General features: G+C 42.8%; 1 protein-coding gene across 1 annotated transcript in view; it reads right to left on the bottom strand.

Moving 5' to 3' along the window:
• Positions 1-23,343, bottom strand: part of LOC147725735 (uncharacterized) — a 567,397-nt gene that overhangs the window by 319,444 nt on the left and 224,610 nt on the right. Inside the window, exons 4-5 of the mRNA XM_086964485.1 lie at positions 15,623-15,777; positions 4,568-4,759 (exon numbers count right to left, since the gene is read on the bottom strand). Of these exons, the coding sequence (XP_086820611.1) occupies positions 4,568-4,759; positions 15,623-15,777 (347 nt within the window). The remainder of the gene's footprint in view (positions 1-4,567; positions 4,760-15,622; positions 15,778-23,343) is intronic.

Here is a 23,343-nt window from a genome sequence, read left to right as displayed (position 1 = left end):
TGCCAAAAGTCAATGGGTCATGATGAGGGTGGTCGGAGAGTGGCATAATCTGCACAATAAGACATGTGTTACAGTCAGGCGGCTGGAGATGGGGGTATCGCCCCTCCCCAGTGTACTACAATCTCTTGTTTAGCTACCAGGAGTGACATGGATGCAAGCCTACGCACCGACTGAGGGAGCTTGGCAGTGTAGCCAAGGCGTGCCACCGCTGGGTCCTGTTGCATGTCGAATCCAAAGATTGTAGTGATATGTGAATAGCGGACCAGAATGTGGCTTTGGTAGGACAAATCCATGTGATATATGCAAAATCTGCCACAGGAGAGCAGCATTAAGGGCAGTGATCTGGTCTGTTTATGTCATATATGGCAATGTCCAGCGGGGTGAGGTATGCCCGATGTAAAACACTTAAAATGGAGTAGTGTGATTAAGAGATATTTTCTGAATTTGTGCGCAGCAATAATCCCACATTGTATCTGGGGTTTGGCATGCTGAGGTTCTGCTGCCATGTCTGACACACCCTTGTGGTGGTATCTGGTTTTAGTGCAAGAAATGCGCGGGATAGCTTGGCTGTCAGATGGGCGCCATCCGAGCTAGAAATCACCAATGTGAGTGATGTAAATTCCTCTGAGGTGAGCGGATAGTTAGGCAGTTGGGAGCACAGAGTTATGTTATGTTATGTTAATTATTTCTTCTATAGCGCTCGGCTACTCCAAGGAGCATCCCGGCGCTTTGGCGAAGAATGTCTGCAGGTAGAAGGGCAACATAACAGGTGAAAAGGAGACTAAAAGAGGAAAAAAACAAAGAAAAACTATTTAGTAAAAAGCCACGTTTTCAAGCCCTTCCTAAAAGTTGTGTAGAGATGTTGAGATGAAGCGGTGCATGTGGGGCATGCTCTGAAACTGTAGCGCATAAAGCGCGTCGTTCCCTGTTTTAATAATAGCGTGAGCACTGCTTCTCATAGCGTGTTGGTAGCTGACCGGTGTTTAAGGCTTCATTATAAAACGCTAGCAGTTGTGGGGTTGGTAGCTCCTTGAAGGCTTTATAGAAGGTGCTAGTGAGGCCATCAAGTTTTCGAGCCGTCAAGTGTGTCGATGGATTCCCTAATTTCATCTATATTAAGGAGTCCTAGGAGAAACTGCTGATGGCAGTCATCCAGCCATACCATACCATCGCCATCTCCTCCAAGAAGGTGGAAAGTTCTGGACGGGTCTCTGGTATGCAAGAGATGTACATGTTTTTATAGTATTCTAGAAAGGCAGTTTTCACCTCTTTGGTTCTCAGTGCTCTTGCGCTATCTAAAGTTCGGATTTCTGTGACGTGGTCTGCTGCTCGGTTAAGGCACAGCATTGTAGCCAACATACGGACTGGTCGCTCACCCTACCCTTAACTATGTGCCATAGAGTGTTTCCCTAAATAAATAGTTTCGCAATCAGCTAATGTGTGGAATTCTGACATTAAAAGCGCACGGTTATGGAGTCGCTGATTTCCGTCCAAACTTGCTGCTGCATCATTGGTCCTAAGCTCAAACTCTATACGTTTAATTTTGCGACGAATGTCACCCAGGATACCGGCTTGCTTAGATATACTAATTCCACAGATGTAGGCCTGAGTGGCCTGAGTGGTAACCGATCCCACATTTAACGAGAAGCATTCCACAATTGCCGCCAGCAACTCGCTCCTGAAAACCTTGACGCAGATTGCGTCCCCAAAGAAGCGCCAACGCCTTTCGGTTTCACAACCATATGGTATGGCTAAGTTTAATAGTACCGGACTGTATACATTCACCAGTATGACCTGTTTGATAGCGAGGAGGCCATGGAGAATTATCTACCGACCCGCATCGTCAGTTTACGATGCATAAAGGTGAAATGAAACGTTCTTATGCATGAGTATGCAGACGCCACATGAGTATGTACTGTAGGAGGAGAAATATTGAAGCGCTCCCCAGGACTTAGCAAATGTGGAGACAAAGCTGGGAGCTAAATGTGTTTCTTGAAAGCAGGCAATTTTGACCCCATGTCTGTTCAGGTATGCCAGAACATGTGTGCCTTTACGCAGGTTATTGATACAGCGAATGTTCCAAGTGATGCAGGATTTCTCAAGAGGTTTAGTTACATCACGTGCCATTGTGTAAGTTTGATAGGTAACTATAGGCATGCCAGCTGTTTTGATAGCTACGAACGTGGATGGGACTAACTGCTGACATTAAAGGGTTGCAGGGCACATGTGCTAACAAACATTCAAATATTTGCTCCCCCTGAACAAGGTGATTTCCTTCTCTTCCCACCCACACAAGATTCAAAACCTTCCACTAAACTCCAGTGTGGGGCCCCAAGCATTCAAAGAAACAGAAAACAAAAATCCCAAACTTATAACTCTGGTGTACACCAATGGGGCGCCAGAGGAGTCCCAGCAGGCAGCAGCCTTGTCATGTAGAGAGTAACTAATGGGTGTGCAGTATCAATGTCGCCAAAAGTTAAAAAGCAATGAGTCAAAGCAGAGTCAAGGCCGTTTGGTAATGTATGTATGTGTTTGGCAATCCATGTTTCCGACATACTTGTCCCCATCTGATTCATTTTTTAAGTTAATATATGCGGCATGTCTGCTCTCAATTGTTAGTCCTTGGGTACCGGTGAGCCCCAGGTGTGAGGAGAGGAACCACCAGACAGTTTGCTACAAAAGGTAAGTGCTTCCGCAGGGGTCTCGAAAATATTGGGCTTTCCATTGTGGTCGATTTTCAGGCGGACCGGATATAGCATTGTATATCGAATGTTCAATTTGGAGAGGGTATTCCTTGCATCAACAAACTTTCTTCTGGCCTCTTGAACTGTACCAGATAGATGGATATAACGGATACTTGACGTTGTAGTTCACACTGTTCGCCTGACAGAGGAGAACAGTGTCCCTGTCCTTGTAATTTAGCCAACGTGCAATGAGACACCATGGTAAGGCACCCTTTCCGTCCAAAATGTAGGGGGAAAGCTGGATTGGTCAAACAGGTCGATTAGTAGTTGTTCGACATAGGAGTCTGGTCAGCCCATATTTGTGGATTCTGAAATGCCAGAAATGCGAATAATATTGCGTCTCGATGTAGCCTCCAAATCTTCGTTCTTTATGGCGACCTGTTTAAGTATGCGTTCTGCCTTCCCTAGGCGCTTTTGGATAGTGGAGGTCGTGTCCTCAAGGGTTGATATTCTTTCTTCCGCGCCGTCTAGGCGTATCCCCTGGCGGTCTATCCGTCCCCTAATTTATCCAAGTGGGTCGTTAAGGCGTCGAACTGGGCATCCATGGCACGAAAGCCAGCCTTAAGCTCCTGCATGACGGCTGCTGTGTCGGTGGCAGCGGCCGTCTCTGCAGGAGCCCCAGCTGTTTCTTCAGTATCAGAGACCATCCCACTACCTCTAGGTGGGCCAGCTGATTGAACTGCAGCTTTCGCTGCCTCTGGTCTGTCCGGCCCATTGTGACGCAGTGTGTTCTGCAGGACGAGGCCCACATGTGGTAGAAGCCTTGCCTCACTGATCTAGCTCCTCGCCCCCTGTAGAATCTAGTCGCACTGTGTAGGATTGCAAGAGCTAAAGTGTGATCCACCGGGCAACAAAAGGCGCACCTGCACACGCAACCGGAGGATCTTTAATGTTGAACGGGGTGGCTGGGAGGAAAGCTCAATCTCAGATATGTATATTTAAAATGGGCCTGTGTGGTATATCCGGAGGGCCACGTGGTTGTGGGGCACCAACACCGCTGCCGATCCAAGTGGAGCCCCGGCCTCCCCGGTCCTCCGCTCCGACGTACCTCCGCCAGTGCCCCGAGGCTCAGCAAAGTAAGCTGGGAGGTGTCTGGCCCACACCCGAAGGCAGCGGCACGGGCCCACCAGCTAGCTTCAGCTCACAGTGGAGGGCAGCCCTTTGCCGGAGTATCCCCGGCCAGATCAAGGACTCACAACCGGTCCAGAGGCGGTACCAGCAGGACCGGGAAGTCCTGGCCTCATGAACGCCCGCGGTCCCTGTAACTGCAGGGCCTTCGAAGGGAGTTGGGCCACACTTGGCGCCAGTCCATTGCTCTTCGCACGGGGCTCCAGCAGGCAGCCCGGACACGGCTCAGGCAGCGCCTGGCAAAGCAGTCATCCCTAGCATTTCGATTGACTCCACAATGTAGGATTCCACGGCAGTCTTGTTTTTCTCAGATAAATATTGTCCATGTTTCCAAACATGTGTGGAGTATTTTTGGGCTGTATTAATTGTGTTATTGTGGGTGTGTTTTGCACAAACACTATAAAGCTTTTCCTCTGAAATTAAGCCTGCAACCCTTGTGCCATCTACCAGAGGGTGAGCACAGGTTAATTTAAAGTGTGTGTCCAACTTACCCTGACTAGAGTGGTGGTCCCTACTTGTGAACTAGAGACCCCATTTCTAACAAGGTTGAGAAAGAGTTTATTATTTGTGGCATTCTTCATTATTTACACGCATCCATATAGAATGTATCTTTTTCTCTAACTTCTTCCCTCTGTCCAAGTGCAGTATGCTCTATCTTCTAAGTCATGTGCTGTATTTGTCTCCAATATACACACCTTAAGGGCAACAGGTTCTTCATTGTGGAATGTATGGAACACTTCCCCAAAAACACCCTCGCCGATCTTCACAAATTCAAGCATTTTCTTTGATTCAATGAAAGTTGTAAAAGGGATGGGTCCATCTTGCATGCACTCTTTATTCACTTTTTCTGCATCACATGATGCATTTTCAATTGGAGAGAGCAGCCTCTGCATGGTGGAGAAAACAAGATAAGGTAGATAACAGGTAGATTATTTCATGCAAATAATGTGATGGAGGTAGCAGAAACTATTTGCAGATGGAATGCTAATATTTCTTCATAAACATACAATACTAAGGAAAATGCTACTTACCAGTATGCATCTGTTCTTGGCATGTAGAACTGCAGATTCACACACTGTACATAGATCGCCATCTGGTGTTGGACCCGGATGTTTGCACTTTGTTGTTGTCCTGGAAAAGTCTTTGGAAGTCACGAGATAGGTGATGCCTCCTGTGGACCATAGTGTGTATGGGCATCGGCTCCATCTTCAGATTGTGTTTTCGCCAGTGAGGGAAATGATGGGAGTTTTGTGAGAAACAGATAAGATGCCCATGCATGCTGTATCTAATTAAGATATTACTGGAACAGTTAAAGGTAGCCGAGGAGGTGGGTGGGCGTGTGTAACTCTGCAGCTCTACATGTCAAGAACAGATGCATACTGGTAAGTAGCATTTTCCGTTCAAGGCATATGAGCTGCAGATCACACACTGAGCATAGATTGCATAGCAATACTCCACCTTAGCGGCGACCACCAGTATTTGTTGCCGTTGTTTGAAATAGTGTTTTGAGTACAGCCTGGCCCACACTAGCTTGTTGCTTTGCTTGCACATCTACACAATAGTGTTTTGTGAATGTGTGAGGTGTAGACCATGTAGCTGCTTTGCAGATGTCATCTAAGGGAATGTTCCCTAAGAAAGCCATTGAAGACCCTATTTTTCTCGTAGAGGGGATTTTAGGGGGAATAGATAATGTACTTTTTGCTTTCTGGTAGCAAATCTGTACGCATTTGACAATCCACCTTGCAATTCCAGCTTTTGATATAGGATTGTCTTTATGTGGTGGTGAGAAGGATACAAAAAGTTGTTGCGTTTTGCAAATAGTTTTGTTCTGTCAATATAATAAAGGAGGGCTCTTTTGACATCTAGCGTATGAAGAGCTCTTTCTGCGTTTGTGGTTGCGAGAAAAATATTTGCAACTCTACAGACTGGTTGAGATGAAAGGGAGAAATAACTTTAGGAAGGATCAACAAACAAATGGTAACCCAGGTCAAAAGGGCACTCTGCAAGTAAGGGTATAATATAGGTTCACAGTAATCTAATCGGTGCTTCTAGGGAAAGGTGTGGTCACCAACACCCTTCACAGCCTACCCAGTAGGTTTCAAACAAGTTAGATTCCCTGAGCACTCCAAATGTACAATCAATATTCAAATTAAAGTTCCACTGAATTAATCTGTTTGCAGTCACAGGTTGGTAATCCAAGTGAAATCATCCACATTAGTCCATCAAAACACGGATAGTATTTTATTTCCTTTTCTGGATTCAAATTCTCCAAATTCCATATACAAAAGTCACTGGATTAATCAGCCAACACGTGTTTCGTCATGTCAATTATTTACACATTGACTTCGTCAGGGCTGAAATCACAATACAAATAAATAAATGTCAGCGTAGTTCATTTAACATAATAATTCAATATACTCTCATAAGTAGAGGAATCTCGTGGTGAGTAGAAAAAAAATACCGAATAACCCCAAAGAGAAAACACCCGAGTAAGTGTGCACGTCTCCATTGCGCCTTCACCACACAATATGCTTGAGTTTCAAGCATCCAATCCATTATACACAATAAGCACCCATCCTTGTATTCCGAAAGTTTTTAACGGGTTAAAGCGGGTCGTGAGTATCCCAAAAGGAGCCCCACATGGGGTTTACTATCTCCTTGTCACTATATTTCAAATGGTTGACCCCATCATGAGTGTAACCACATCTGAGTCAATTAGTCACGCGTTATAGCATTTGTACGTTTTAGTAATTATACCGAATCAACGTAAACATTCAGTCTCCACCCAGAGAATAAATAAACTCGGGTACTTTGAAAAAATTATTCAAAAATATTTACCGTAATCCACATGTAACAATAGGTTCACTATTACAAAATTATTTTACTTTGTACTTCCAGTTACGAAGTGAAATGACCCTATAATTTAAGCAACCCAAAAGGTTTTCATTAGGTCAATACCTTAAAGTAATTAATGTGATAGTTATGTCACATTACTAATTCCACAAGAGACTTACCCCACTCTCAAGTGTCATCTGAACAGGGGTCCTCATATATTATTCACTACGATCGTCACACTTCGATCTAAAATAAAGATCGAATTCAATTTTTAATAATAATTTTGTCTCTCTCCAAGTACGATATCGTAACTGATCAATCTAAATAACTCTCACTGAATTAAGGTGCTCTTGCATACCTGTATCTCGAAACAAGTTCGTCTATCCACGAACGTGCACTCCGGTCGGCGTCCTGCACTGGCGCCATATTGAAGTTCCATTTTATACCTTCCCAAAGCCATACGCCATCTTGTAGTGGCTTAGTTTGCTGGTGCACAGATGCACTCCCTACTCGGCGCCAACTCCGGGCTCCACATTGGACTCTCCATATAGTTACAGTTTATACTGCACTCTTATTGTCATATTTATTTATGATATCTAGAAACGATCGTAGTGAGTTATTTCTATGTGACATTATCTATTTAATCTAGTAAGTGTATTATCACACTATTAATTCATAACGTTTTATGGTCAACAAAAACGGACATTTATTTATATATAATTCTCACATATATAATTCAAAAGAAAGAGTACCCGTTTTCGCTCTAATTTCTTCATAGAGGTACACTATCACAGAATCTGTGGAAAACGTAAAATATAAAATAAGGGGTATTTTTTTTATATTAGTCATTAGTGGCGCAGTAATATGCATTCCTTCGTAATTAGCCCGCCCCAGACTATAATGAATCTTATTAAGTGTCCTCATTGTTGACCAATTCCGAAGCATCATATTGTTTTATGTAATAAATCATTTCTCAATTTTATATAATTATTATTTTGGGATGCGAAGATAATAGAGTCTCATTTACTCAACAGCAGAGCAGAAGATAGGAATGACTTTAGGAAGGAATTTTGGGTTTGTCCTAAGAAACACTTTGTTATGATGGAGTTGTAAAAATGGTTCTTGAATAGTAACCGCTGGAAGCTCACTGACTCTTCTAAGAGAAGTAATGGCTAGTAGGAAAGGTGCACAGTCAAAATATCGAGTTTAAAATATCGATCCTACAAAAATATCGTGTTGGAAATATCGAAGGTACATAATATCGAGGTCAAGAATATCGTTGGACAGAATGTCGACCCTAAAGTAAGTAATATCGATTTTTTTTTAATATCGATGTAAGTAATATCGAAGTTACTAATATCGATATTTGTATTATTGTTATGTATTTTATTATGTATGTGTAATATTTTTATTGTTATTGTTAAGTATTTTACTTGTTTTAACTTATATATGTATGTGTATTATTTTTATATATTAATAATGTTATTTTTAAATATATTTTATGATTTAGTACCGCAGTGGGTTGTGGGTTTATAGGGGAATAGGGTGGGAAGTAATTTAAATATACTAAATTAATTGTTAATTAATTGTTAATTTTCAGGAATTATAAATTAATTTCAATTAATTTTTGAATTTATTTCTGTATTGGGTTGTGGGTTTATAGGGGAATTGGGTGGGAAGTAATTTAATTATCATTAATTAATGATTTCTTTGTGTTTATTGGAAAGGGTAAATATTGTATTTTTAATTAAAAAAAAATTGGCAGTTAATTATTTTAATTGATAATTAATTTTTTTATTTAGTAATTATTGTTTTTAATTGGCAAATACTTGTTTTAATTGGTAATTAATTTTTTATTTGGTATTTTATTTTGTTAATTGGCAATTAATATTTTTAATTGGTAATTATTTTGTATTAATTAGGAATTATTTTTTTTTTGGTAATCAATGTTTCATAAAAAGTATTATTTGGTATGAAAAATTATTTTATTGTTTAATATTTTTTAATTGTGAATTAATTTTAAATAATTACATTTTTTTGTAATGAAAAATATTTTATTGTTCAATATTTATTATTTGGTGACTAATATTTATTAATTATTATTTATTGGTATTTATTGTTAATTTATTGTTAATTAATTATTCAATTGTAATGATGTTTTAATCATTATTAATGGGTATTTGTATATAATGTAGAGCTATTAAAAAATGTAATTATTTATAATTCTAAATAAAAAATTTTTTAATGAGTATGTCATATTTAAATTCTACGCTATCCAACGTTTTCCCTACTGTTTCTATCTGGAGTTGGAATAGTAATTCTAACCCCTACGCTATCCAATGCTTTCCCTACTGTAGCACCCTTTGGAGTTGGAATAGTAAGTTTTACCCCCACGCTATCCAACATTTTCCCTACTGTTGCCCTCTCTAGAGTTGGAATATTAATTTTTACCCCTACGCTATCCAACGCTTTCCCTACTGTAGCACCGCCTGGAGTTGGAATAATAATTTTTACCCATACGCTATCCAACGCTTTCCCTACTGTAGCACCCTGTGGAGTTGGAATAGTAATTTTTACCCCTACGCAATCCAACGCTTTCCCTACTGTAGCACCCTCTGGAGTTGGAATAGTCATTTTTACCCCTACGCTATCCAACGCTTTCCCTACTGTTGCCCCCTCTGGAGTTGGAATAGTAATTTTTACCCCTACGCTATCCAACACTTTTCCTACTGTTGCCCCCCCTGGAGTTGGAATAGTAATTTTTACCCATACACTATCCAACGCTTTCCCTACTGTAGCACCCTCTTGAGTTGGAATAGTAATTTTTACCCCTACGCTATCCAACGCTTTCCCTACTGTTGCCCCCTCTGGAGTTAGAATAGTAATTTTCACCCCTACGCTATCCAACGTTTTCCCTACTGTTGCCCCCTCTGGAGTTGGAATAGTAATTTTTACCCCTACGCTATCCAACGTTTTCCCTACTGTTGCCCCCTCTGGAGTTGGAATAGTAATGTTTACCCCTACGCTATCCAACGTTTTCCCTACTGTTGCCCCCTCTAGAGTTGGAATAGTTATTTTTACCCCTCCGCTATCCAACGCTTTCCCTACTGTTGCACTCTCTGGAGTGGGAATAGTAATTTTTACCTCTACGCTATCCAACGTTTTCCCTACTGTTGCACTCTCTGGAGTGGGAATAGTCATTTTTACCCCTACGCTATCCAACGCTTTCCCTACTGTTGCCCCCTCTGGAGTTGGAATAGTAATTTTTACCCCTACGCTATCCAACGCTTTCCCTACTGTTGCATTTTCTGAAGTTGGAATAGTAATGTTAAGTGTTACGCTATCCAATGTTATCATTACTGTCGTTTTTTGGGGACTTTGAATAGTAGTTTTATTTATTTAGCTATTTAATATTTTTATCATTATTTTCGATAATGTAGTATATTATTCATTTTTAAAATATTGAAAGTATATTTAATATTTTTAATTTATTAAATGTATCTGTATCTGAAGTTGGAATAGTAATGTTAAGTGTTACGCTATCCAATGTTATCATTACTGTCGTTTTTTGGGGACTTTGAATAGTAGTTTTATTTATTTAGCTATTTAATATTTTTATCATTATTTTTGATAATGTAGTATATTATTCGTTTTAAAAATATTTAAAGTATATTTAATATTTTTAATTTATTAAATGTATTAAATATAATTATTTACTTTTTATTTATGTTATTGTTTTATGTGAGTAGATGTATTTGTAATTTATCATACTTTTTAATAATTTATCAATTAGTAAAATAATTATTAAAACTTATTATTAGGTAAGTATATATTATATTTTTTATGTCTGTTTAATTCATGTTATATTATTGTATATGTATTATTTATTAATTTTAAACATTATTAAATATTTTTAACTATGTTTATTTGTTTTTTTACGATATTTTTAACTTCGATATTTTTGTTTCGATATTTTTGTACTTACGATGTGGATAGGCTGTCGATATTCTTGCTTCCGATATTCCAACATCGATTTTTCTGTAGGTCGACATTTTTCCCGTCGATATTGTGTCAGTGATCCAGTAGGAAAGCGTCTTTCCCTGTGAGAAACTGTAATGCGCATTTGTGCAAGGGTCCGAATCAAGGACCCATTAGTCTTGTGAAGACAACACAGGTGAGGGTGGTACTCTGGGTGGAATTATTCTTTTGAGTCCTTCCGTAAAGGCTTTGATGGCAGGTGCTTTGAATAGTGACAAATGTCTGTTTTGCAAGTAGGCTGCCATAGCAGCAAGGTGTAACCTAATAGATGTGTATGCTAGGTTAGACCTTTGTGGATGTAGCAGGTAAACTATGATGTGTTGGATTGACACATCTAAGGGATTCATGTTTTTATTGTTGCAGTATATAAAACATCTTTTCCACTTGGCTGCATAGCAAGCTCTAGTGATGGGGTGTCTAGCTTCTCTGATAACATTCATGTAATCAGTGGAAGGTTCAGGGAACCAAAGTCTAGGACTTCAGTAGCCAGATCGCTAGGTTGAGCTGCGCCGGATCTGGGTGTCTGATGTCTCCATGACTCTGGGTTAGGAGGTGTGGGGAGAGGTGTAGCTTTTGGTGCGGGACTACAGATAGTTCCAGTAATGTGGTGTACCACGGTCGTCTGGCCCATGAGGGAGCAACTAGGATGAGAGTCAGTGAGTGTTGCTGCAGTTTACGCACCACCAGTAGTGGAATGAGTGGGAGAGGCGGAAAAGTGTACGCAAATCTGCCTGACCAATTCATCCATATTGCATTGCCTTTGGACAATGGGTGTGGATGTCCGGCGCGAAGTTTGGGCATTTGGCGTTTTCGTGGGTTGCGAAGAGATCTATCTCTGGGTGCCCCCAGAGCTGGAAGAATGGTTGAAGAACTTGCGGACGAAGTTCCCATTCGTGAGTTTGTTGCGTTTGACGACTTAACAGATCTGCTATGTATGTATAAAACTTTGTGGCAAGGCTTTGTATGCTTTGTATGCTTGCTATCCTGGTTGGACTGGGATATGCAAGTGCCTTTGAGGTATTTATTGTAGCCCCGAGATATTGTTGTATGTGGGACGGTTGCAGGTGAGACTTTGGTTGGTTTACGGTAAACCCCAAGCCGTGAAGCAGTTGGATTGTAGCGTGAGTGTGTTGTTCACACTGGCTGTACAACTCGGCTTTTATGAGCCAGTCGTCTAGGTAGGGGTAAACATGAATATGCTGCCTCCTTAGATGAGCCACAACTACTGCTAGACACTTGGTGAAGACTTGATAATGTTGACCGTCCACTACAAACCTGAGATACTTCCTGTGAGAAGTGTGAATGGGGATATGAAAGTAGGCGTCCTTGAGATCTAGAGTAGCAAGGAAGTCGCATTGTGCGAGCAGTGGAAGAACCTGTTGAAGCGTGACCATGTGAAAGTGGTCCGACTGTATGTACAAGTTTAGGGGTCTGAGTTCTAGGATGGGTCTTAGAGAGCCGTCCTTTTTTGGAATGAGGAAGTATAGGGAGTAAAGCCCTGTATTTTGATGATGCAGGCGTACCGGTTCTATTGCATGCTTTTGCAGAAGGGAGATGACCTCCTGTTTTAGCAGTGATAAATGTTCCAGTGACATTGGGCGCTGTCTGGGTGGTATGTTGGGGGGGGGGGGTAGAAGTGAGTTGTAGACATTAACCTGTTTGAACGATTTGTCTCACCCACCTGTCTGTGGTGATGTAGCTCCAGACAGGAAGGAACTGCTGTATTCTCCCCCTGACAGGAGTGGAATGGTCCGGGGGGAGTGGAGGGAAGTCATTGGGCAGGGGTGGAGGCAGATCTGTTATTACTGGTTTTGCCTCTACCTTTGTTATTGTTGCCTCTGTAGCCGCCTCTTTGATAACCTCTGGTGAATGTAGATTGGGTGGGAGCCTTGTAAGAAGTGATAGGGTTGTCCGAGGAGTAGCCTCTGGAGGTGCCTTTGTAGAAGGAGTGACAAAAAGAACGTCTGGGAGCTTGCGACTGCAAGGCTCCCATAGATTTGGCTGTGTCTGTGTCTTTTTTCATCTTTTCAAGTGATGAATCCACATTAGGTCCAAATAGATGTTCTTGATCGAATGGTTGGTTTAAAATGGAAGTTTGTACTTCCGGTTTAAACCCTGAAATGCGTAGCCAAGCATGTCTATGCAAAAGTACACTTGTGTTGACGGCTCTAGAGGCGCTATCTGCTACGTCCAGAGCGCAACAACTGGAGGTGTTAGTGATGATTTTTCCCTCCTGTATGAGGTCATTGACTCTGTTTTCATATTTGTCTGGGAGGTACCGCAGTAGGGACTCTAGTTCATCGTACCTGGCTAGCAGAGCTTTTGTATTGGCGACAGGCCATATGTTAGCTGCCTGTGACGCTGTTCTTTTGCCAGAGGCATCTAATAGTTTGGATTCTTTCTCAGGGGTGGAACGTCCCCTGATGTTTGAGAGTTGCCACTTTTTCTAGCATTAGAAACTACTTGTGAATCAAAAGGTATGGGGCCTTTAATGTAGGATTGGTCCCCAGGGGTAGCTTTATACTTTTTCTCAATCCAGGGGTTAATAACTCTAGCCCTTACAGGATCTTTAAACACTTCAGGTGCATGCTTCATTACCCCTTCCTTTTAGCATTGGTAAAATAGAGGTGGACCTTTGTGAATTATCAAAAGTGTCCATAAGAAAAACCTCTTCTACAGGGTCTGTGTGTAAACTAACGCTGTGCTATTGTGCAGCTCTGTGAAGTAGCTATTTAAAGCCTGTTGTGTCCTCTGGAGGAGAAGGCCTAGAGGGGTATAAGTCCTCCTATGGAACATTAGGGACATCTAGTGTATTGTAATCATCCCAAGGATCAGGCGAAGAAGGTGGACTATGGTCCCTGGCTCCTCATCCGCACCCTCCCCCTCATCAGAGGTGTCATCGCCGTTTTCTAGGGGAGGAGATGGTGTGGTGGGGGAGGTGGGGGAGAAGGTGGAGGAGGTGGTGCAAAAAAGGGACCCTTAGGGGAGATGTAGCAATGTTCCTCTTTTTAGGTGGTGGAGCCGGTGCAGGCGTATCCAAAGAGCTCTTTCTTGAGCTCAGGGTGAGCTGACCAGTTTTAGGGTCCTTTAGAAGAGTCTTTTGTTTAGCATATGGTATGAAGAGCTCTTGTGGCATAGGTTGATCCTTTGGCACCAACTTTTTCGGTTCTGTAAGCTTATGGGGCACCAATTCCGGAACAGTTTTGTGGTCTTTGGACTTGGAAACGTGATGTTTTACAGTCTCTGTGGCTGTTTGTGGAACCGGTTGTTTCTTCTGTACCGAGGATTTTTTCGGCTCCGAAGGATGTGCATCCGAACTTTTATGGAGCGGTTTTTTACTAGGCTCTGGGTGTTTTTTCGGAGTTGATGGGTCGGTGATTGTCGGTTTCGGTGCCGGGTGCTTGGATGTGGAAGCAGCAATCGGAGGAGGAGGGCTGTTTCTTTTTCGGTGCCGGTGGTCGGGGTTCGGTACCGACGGCAGACTGACTCGAGCCTGAGTCGCCTGAAGGCTTAATAGGCTTCTTTGCCAAGCCTGAGGGCGGGGCATGGGAAGCAGTCTCTCGGTGTGCACCTGGGCTCAAAGGTGAAGGTGTGACTGAAGCCTTTTTAGATGGTGTATGGAGGGGGTCGGGGTTGACGTCTTTACTTACGACCCACTGCGCAGGAGTGATTTCTTCAACGTCGGAGACCTCTGCTTCATAGTCGCTGCCGAGGAGTTCTTCGACCCTCTCCTGTTCAGGTACATTGACGCCCTCCTGGAAGATGTCGTCCGGAATAGAAGTGGACGTGCGAGCCATTGTTCTTTGAGCTTGACGATTCCGAATGGTCTTTTTGGAGCGGAATGAGGCACAAGCTGCACATTCTCTGGCCTTGTGCTCCGGTGAAAGGCAGAGGTTGCACACCTCATGCAGCTCGGTGTGGGGAAACTTTGACCCACATTGAGGACACTTCTTGAATGGAGTCCTTTCCATGAGCCAGATACAGAGGTCCAAGTAGGCCCGAAGGCCCTCGTCGACGATCGGAATCGAGGACTTCAAAGTTGGAGAGATGCTCGCCGAATAGGGATCGCGATCGAAGACAATACCGTAGAAAGGGTAAGGATTGCGCGTCGAAAGTAGAATTGGTGACGGTTTCGAACTGGAGCGCGAGAAACACATCCGAGACAGATGGCGGAAAAAAACAATCTGAAGATGGAGCCGATGCCCATGGGCACTATAGTCCAAAGGAGGAGTCACCTATCATGTGACTTCCAAAGACTTTTCCAGGACAACAACAAAGTGCAAACATCCAGGCCCAACACCAGATGGCGATCTATGCACAGTGTGTGAACTGCAGCTCATATGCCTCAAACATATTTCTATAACCGTGTACAAGTAAATTCCACAGTAATTCCGCTCCCTTTCAATTTGGTAAGTTTGCAAGAACACACCAGTGATTCTTATTGCACTAGTTACCAAAGCATTGCTAATATACCTTAGGATTGCGATGTAACAGAGAACCATTTTGCTGGATACATTAAATTTTTTTAAATAAGAGGCAACATCTGTGAGGTCCACAGGGATGCCCAAAATGAACAAGGAAAATAACATTTCACCATCAGCCAAGATGCAGAGACAATGGTTATCACTACAAGTAAGCAGCACCACAGTACTGAAAGGAACACTAGGTAGGCATTATATATCTAATGAAGTGCTCCGGGGTCCCCGCACGTGGGCGGGACTATTCACAAGCCTAAGTGCTCACCCACACTACCGCAAATAGAGCAGAAGTATTATCTAGCTTTGCCTCTGTATACGAAAAAGAGACTCACTTGACTCTCTGCAGTGTACTTCTTTTAAAGTGCACCTAATAGAGAGCCGGCCTCCTACACGGCTTACCATAGATGATCTTCCCGAACGATGATCCATGTTAAGTTGTTGCCCAGCAGGGATCTTGCGGATTCCAAGTGTTCTGAGGTGTGACGCTGAAGTGGATGCTGTAAGTGGGATGTCTGTGTTGGTTCCCTCATCTTCTGGTTGTGCTTTAACTTCCACTGTTAATGAGAGAAAGAATCACAATCTCCAGTATCATCCCCTTCTCACATAGTAGAAACCACAGATCTTTCATATGTGTATAAGATCAGGGAACACAAAAAGATTAATAAAGAAGGCGCAAAATGACACACATCTGTGTGGCTTCAAGATGATACACATACCTAAAACAAGGATTGTATAGCTGTATATCATGTCTCAAATACTTAATAACTTGGTACCTGACAGAAGAACCTTGAAAGGGCAATGCATACCTGGAGCGCTGGGATATAACTGTACATGATCACGCAGAACAGGGGCTGGGACTAAACGGTAGAACAATAATCTGCAAAGATGAATGATGCTGAGAACTCACACGTCATCCATAGACATCATGATCAGGTGATAGATTGGCACATCATGTTCATAATATGGCAAGGAAAGCTGCCATGACGCCAAGGTTAATGCAAGGATGCCCAGCACATGTCAATGTGTTATTAGGCCAGTGCCAACATTAAGTCATATATGGACATAATTATGTAAGAAATGAACTTCTTATATTGAGGGCACCCTGTGGTATCTGGCCACAGAAGATGCTGATGTATTTGATTTTATGGAATTAAGAGCATGGAATGTGGGGATGATTCATGTGAGGCAGCGGAAGTTGCTGGAAAGGACATGGTGGATGAGGTGCTCTAATAAAGCCCACTTACCACATCACAGTTGTGTGGTGTGTCTGCTTCATTTAAACGTTACACACCCAATACATTTGGTGTGCACTCTCACTACACTGAGGCCTTACGTTTGGCCTTTTCGCATCTGGTCCTGAACAAAACCCGATAATCCATTCGACATTAGCTGAAACATGTAGACCAACCTAAGGATCAATGATATCTTATAAACATCCGCATTACGTTTTTAACCTTGTCCCAGGACCCCATCATTAAAAGTTCTCCTGGTTTGTAGGGGGATCCTTGAGACACTTTTTTCACTATCTTTCACAAAAATACCGCTCTGCTGTAATCAGACTTCGGAGCACACCTGGGATGCACTCCGTGGGAACCCAATAATGAAGCATGCCACTAGGTTGGTGTGTAAGGGTTCTTCTTAACAACCTAAAGTATGCACGTCGCCCTGCCACTGGTTTGGTTGGAGACCACTTTAAGAAGATGGAAATGTGTAGCGCTGCCTTCTTGAATATAGCTCGTCCTTTTGAATTAGGTACCGTGCAACGCTTCAGTTCAGAGAGAAACGTCGAGGGTACTATTGACCTTCCAGTAGCGCCTGAACTACCCGCTGGGTGAAGCCTGCTTAGGTTAAAGCATACATATATGTATTTTGTCGCATGGAATCTTGCGTTATCATAGTAGGCAATGGTGATATACGTTTGCTAGGTGAGAATTCTTGCGAGGTATCTTAACAGAGATAGTACTTCGCTTATCCAACTGCTGTTTGGTATAATTCTATGACTGTGTCTGTCAGTTGCCTTGTGGAACTTTTACGCTCAAAACTGAAGACCTGAGTTTGTTATGGTGACAAGCTATATGCATGTTTGTTGCACTAGAAACATTATGTCCGATGCCATAACTCTGCTTTTTATAAAACATTATGACAAAAGCAGTTGGCCCAATGGAATGAAAAAAGACTTCTATAGCGCTCTAAACCCAGAGGTATGAAGGCACAGATTCCAACGAACTCCATATCCCCACCAGGAAACATCAGAAAATAGAGGAAGGCATCACAGCCTAGAGGGGGCCTTAATCAGAGGGGCCAGGAAAAAAGAAACCGATATAAGAAGTAAAAAGCCAAGTCTTTGCCTTTTTCTGAAAGAGGCAAAGGAGTTGATCTCTACGGTGTGGGTCGGCATTGTGTTCCATAGCCTGGCAGCGGTGACAGAATAGGAGCGTGCATCCCATCTTGACTTTACACATTTCAGAACAGTGATTTTCGCGCTTGAGGCTGATCTTAAAGACCTGGTTGGTCTGTGCCAATGAAACAATGACCTAATAGCTAACAAGCCTTTATGATGTAAGCCTAGATGGACTGTACTCAATGCCATGACCTTCGCCTGTTTCCTGACCGGAAGCCAGTGAAGACAACGAAGACCTTCCCTCTCTAAAAGACATTTTTGGATGTTCAGTATGAGGGTCAAAGACGAATTTTGAACCATCTGGAGTTTGTTCAAGGAGATGCTTTTGAGGTTGAGGCAAAGTGCGTTACAATAGTCTAATCGTGAGGTGATCAATGCGATAGCCATTGACTTGTGAAGTTCCTCAGGAATGAACGGGAAGATCTTCTTAAGGGATTTAATAATGAAGCAGTGAGGCCTCGTAGTACGGTTTACCAGCAGACTGAAGTCAAGAGAGGTGTCAAACAGAAACACTAGATTCTTTACAGACTTATGAGTGCACGGAGCGGCCCACATGATTCTGGCCATTGCAGCTCAGAACAGATAAGAGTGCTGGGCCCTGAAGACCATGGCTTTGGTCTTTTCCGTGTTAAGCTTAAGGAAGTTATCTTATTCCAGCTACTCACATCAGCCATACATATGTACATTTTGCAGCCATCTCAGATAGTTTGTTGTTGGTGAGTGACACAATAATGTGAGTGTCGTCAGCATATGACAAACCCTGGAATCCAAAGGATCTCACTAAGGCGGTCAATGGGGAGACGTACAAGTTATCAAAGAGCAGGACTAAGTGAGGAGCCTTGCGGCACCCCCCAGGGTAAGCTGAATGCCCTAAACTGACCAAAGCCGCTCAACTACAGAAGAGTGAAGCAGCTCCAGCACCTTAGCCCTTACCCCTACTTGCTGTAGCCCTTTGAACATACGAGTGTTGTGACAGTATCGAAGGCTGCCGCTAGGTCCAATACGACCAGGACAGCAGTCTAGTTTATGAAATGTGAAAATACATTTTTAAAACCAGTATAGCTTTAACAGCTGGCTGTTATCATAGGATGTTACAGTCTGTAGACAGGTATGAAAACAAGTTACTTACCAGTAACTTTGGTTCCCCAGTATTGGTAACTTTCATAGATTCCCATGGTTTGTATCATTCCCCGTCGTCGGAATGGGAGCCTCAGTAAATAAAAAATACCATAACCAAAGGTACAAAAGAGAAACTTAGGCCTAGGCCTCATATCATTTTGTAGCTCATCCACCTCTTTTTGTAAAATAGACCAAACTTTCTGCAACAACCAATCAGAAGAGCCTCACCCCATAGAACCCTCCTGAGAGAGCCTCAGATTTTTGTAGCCGTTGTGTAACAGCAATCATCTCAGTAAAAAGGCCGAGCTTTCCCAGGGGAGGAGGGTGGGCGCATGGGAATCTTTGAAAGTTACCAATACTGGGGAACCAAAGTTACAGGTAAGTAACTTGTTTTCTTGCCCCATTATTGGAACTTTCATAGATTCCCATGCTTTGTATCAGAGGAGCAAGCAGTAAGCCACCAAAAAAGCACATTTTGTTCTATGAATTCAGTTATATGTCTATATATAAAACCCCCCTAGTAAACCAAATGACAAATGTTACCATAGCAGGGGATACAACAAGAGATACAAAATGTGCGGATCACAGGAAGGAGGGTGTTGTAACTTCACCCTTGGTTTCACCCTCCTCTTTTCCACCCCTCCTTGTTCTCCCGCATTGGTTCACCCCATGCCCTCTGCTGAAGGCTGGCATAGAATGTTGAGATGTCACGGACCTGTACTAGACTCGACAAGCTGGGGACACCGTGTTTCAGACTACTTCAATAAATATCCTTTCTATCTTTTTTACTACAATTTTGGCGACGCTGAACGGAAGCTGTGCCAGGGACAGCAAGGTGCTCCCCCCCTGGAGTATTGTGAGAAGCTTGGTCGGAAGTAAGAAGTTTCAAGAACTTACCCTCTGCGGGATTTCATCTCCCCTACGTGTCCTGTCGAACGATGAGGGCGAGGTTCGCCTGGTGCAGACAGTCTCTGTTTGGCGGATTTTGTAAAGGGCAGCGTTGATCACTGAGACAGGTTTGTTCTGACTAGCCCTGTCACGTCTGCTTGCGTGGACGATCGGTTGCAATCTTAAGTGTCGGGTCCCTGCTCGAGGCGCGTCTGGAGCGAGGAAGCAGGAAGGTGAGCCGGAATTTGGCAAGAGTGTCTATATCAGTTTCGGTTTCCATGAGGACATTTTGACGTCCTGCTTGGCATCGGAGGCGAGCGGTGGGGAACATAGAAGAGTTTCCGCAGCTCATGTGGAGCTCAGTGAGAGAAAGGAACTTTGTTCTGGTTTATTTGTTGAACAACAGCGCATCGCGTTTGACCTGACTGAGACTGCAGCTCTCCTCACAAGAAGTTCCCGCCTTCGGACGACGTGTGTATTCCATTGGCTATGTGAGAAAACTTTAGCGAACAAAGAAAGAGGACTAATATCCTTTCTCTTTGTGTGTTTTTGAAAGAAAAATGTTGCAAATGTCCTAACTTTATTGTGAAAATGTATAAATTTGGTGAAGCAGCAGTTTGTTGATATTTTCAACAAGTTTTGTTTATTCAGCTTATTTTTCTTTCCTTTCCCATCAGTTATTTTGAGCTTGGTTGCCTCACAGGGTCAAGTATTTGGAATAAGGGGGAAGAAGCTGTCTTTATTTAAGGAACTACTCTACATGGCCATGGCAGGAGCTGGCATGAGTAGGCCCCCACCTTTCTAAAATGAACTTGGTGAGCCTGACATCCCTTGGAAGAGGTGGGAAGGAATTTTCAAATCATACCTCATAGCAATAGGAGGTGGTAATTACAACAATGTGAGGAAACAACACATTTTACTACATAACTTAGGTATTCATGGCAGGAAGGTTTTTAAAGACATAACTGGCAGACTGGTAGACGATGAACAGGAAGAGGTTGAAGGGACAAATGTGTATGAATATACTTTGAGGAAATCGGAGGAACATTTTAAAGTTAAACTTAATGTTGTACTAGAAAGGCACACATTTTTACAAAAGGGTGCAAAAGAAAGATGAGAAAGTCACTAATTATGTTGCAGTCTTGAGGGGTTTATCTGCCACTTGTGAATTTGGGACTTTGACGGATTCCATGATTAGAGATCAAATTGTGAGTGTACAAATGATCCCAGGATCCAGGAGGAACTACTCACTAGGAATCCTGACCTTGAGGAAGCACTAAGTATAGCAAAGGGATTAGAGCATACTGCGTTGTGCATGAAGGAAATGGAAATTCATGAGGGTGTCAGCAGAGAAAAGAGTGAGAGCAAGGTTGCACATGAGGGGGAGACTGTATGTAAGGTTGGGGAAAAAATGAAGAGCAATCAATGCCGCAATGCTCAAAGTTTATTTTGCTACAAATGTGGTAGTCCTAATCATTTGGCAAATAATTGGAAGTGCCCTGCCAGGGATGTTTTATGTAGGAAATGCAACAGGAGAGGGCATTGTTCTAAAGTTTGTAAAAATATCAATCAAAAAGTACATGTGATAGAAAATGTTGAGACTGTAGATGGGGGTGAGAAAACCCTTATATTTCAAGTGGAGGATGACGTAGCAAATGAAAATAATGATTACCCCAAGTGTGAAATTACCCTCGATGGAGAGAAATTTGAAGTATATGCAGATTCGTGTTCTCCTTTTACTTTGATTGACAAAAGCTTATTTGATGAGAAATTTGCAAAATACTATGTGGAACTAGAGAAAGCTGATATTAGTCCAGTAGGGTACTACAAGGAACGCATCCCATTAGAGGGTATGGCAAGGATGAGGATCACATTTAAGGACAGGCACACAGTTGGGAAAGTTTATGTAACCACAAGGGGTTCTAGCCTCCTGGGGTGGAAACATCAGAAAGAGTTGGGGATTAAGCTAGATCCCAACAACAGAGAGCAAGTACTTTTAGTGGAACCACCGAAGATTGCAGAAAACTTAACAACGGAGTTCAAGGAGGTGTTTAGTGAAAACCTTGGTGTGCTAAAAAACTACATGCATAGGATCACTCTCAAAGAAGGGGCTGTACCTGTGGTACATAAAACACGATCTATTCCACTTCGCAAGAGGGAGCCATTGAAAAGTGAGTTGGAAAAGCTGGTCAGCCAAGGGGTTATCAAGGAGATCGAAAGCTCCGCATGGTTGGCTCCGGTCGTCATCACGACTAAGGATGGAGGAAAGAACATAAGGCAATGTGTGGACTTGCGAGACCTGAATGCTAACATTCAAGTGGACAGATATCCTCTCCCGAGAATTGGAGAGATGCTGAGCACCATTCAAGGGGCAAAATTTTTCAGTGTCTTGGACCTGTCCTCGGCCTATTATCAGATAAAGCTACATCTGGAGTCACAATCCCTGACGGCATTCACAACCCCGTTCGGAAATTTTAAATTTCTGCGGATGCCTTTTGGCTTGGTGTCCGCAGCTGCAGCCTTCCAACGAGTTATGCAGCACATTCTCAAAGACTGCACAAAAACGATGTGCTTTCAGGATGATATCCTGATTTATGGATCTAATGATAAAGAGCACAATAAAAACACCAAGTGAGTTTTGGAAAGACTGAGAGAAGTTGGTTTCACCACCAGAGTGAGCAAATGTAAGTTAGGTGTGAGCTCAGTGGACTATTTGGGTCACACCATTTCAGAAGAGGGCATCAAACCGAAGTGCGATCTAGTGAATGCAGTGAGAGATGCTCCCACTCCCAGCAACAGAGAAGATGTGGTGTCATTTCTTGGATTGGCGGAGTACATGGCAAAATTCATCAAGGATTTTGCCACTATGTCATATCCTTTGAGAGAGTTGGTAAAAAAAGATAGCATCTTCAACTGGGGAAAGGACCAAGAGACGGCTTTCAAAGAAATAAAAGAGGCGATCATACAGGCACCCTTCATTGGCAAATTTAATCCAGAAAGAGACATAATAATTTCAACAGATGCCAGCAACAGAGGAATTGGTGCCACTTTAGCTCAGAGAGTGGAGAAGGAGATAAAAGTGGTAGCTTTTGCGTCCAGAACACTCACCGGTCCTGAAGCTAACTATTCCACTGTGGAAAAGGAGGCCCTAGTCGTCTACTGGGCAATCAAACATTTCAAATACTATGTGTGGGGTGTGCATTTCAAAGTGCACACAGACCACCAGCCTTTGGTGCCTTTGTTTACAAAAAAAAATATGGAAGACATGACCCCGCGCATAGCAAAATGGGTCTTGGGCCTACAAGGTTTTTATTTCAGAGCAGTGTACATACCGGGAAAACAAAACAAAGTGGCGGATTTCCTATCAAGGGCTCCCATCTGCTGTGAAGCTGAGGAGGAGAAGGTGGAAGATACTATTTTGGAAGTGGGCTTGGCAGCAGTGACGAAAGAAAATTGGGAAACACACATGGAACAAGATGAAATCTTGAAGAGTGTGAAGAAATATATTGTGTCCGGATGGCCAAACAAATGTAAGGAGCTTGATACTGAAATTCAACCATACTGGAATGTTAGGGATGACCTTTCGTTGGAGGGGAACTTCATCTTGAAGTCTGGAAAACTTGTTCCTCCGGAGGGGATGAGGAATCAAGTTATCGTGCAGGCCCATGAAGGTCACTTGGGCAGAAGTTTATGCAAATCAAGGTTACGTGCA

This window comes from Lissotriton vulgaris, chromosome 3_2 (assembly GCF_964263255.1).
Source record: "Lissotriton vulgaris chromosome 3_2, aLisVul1.2, whole genome shotgun sequence".
Taxonomy (NCBI): Eukaryota; Metazoa; Chordata; class Amphibia; order Caudata; family Salamandridae; genus Lissotriton; species Lissotriton vulgaris.
This window is presented reverse-complemented; position numbering and strand designations above follow the sequence as displayed.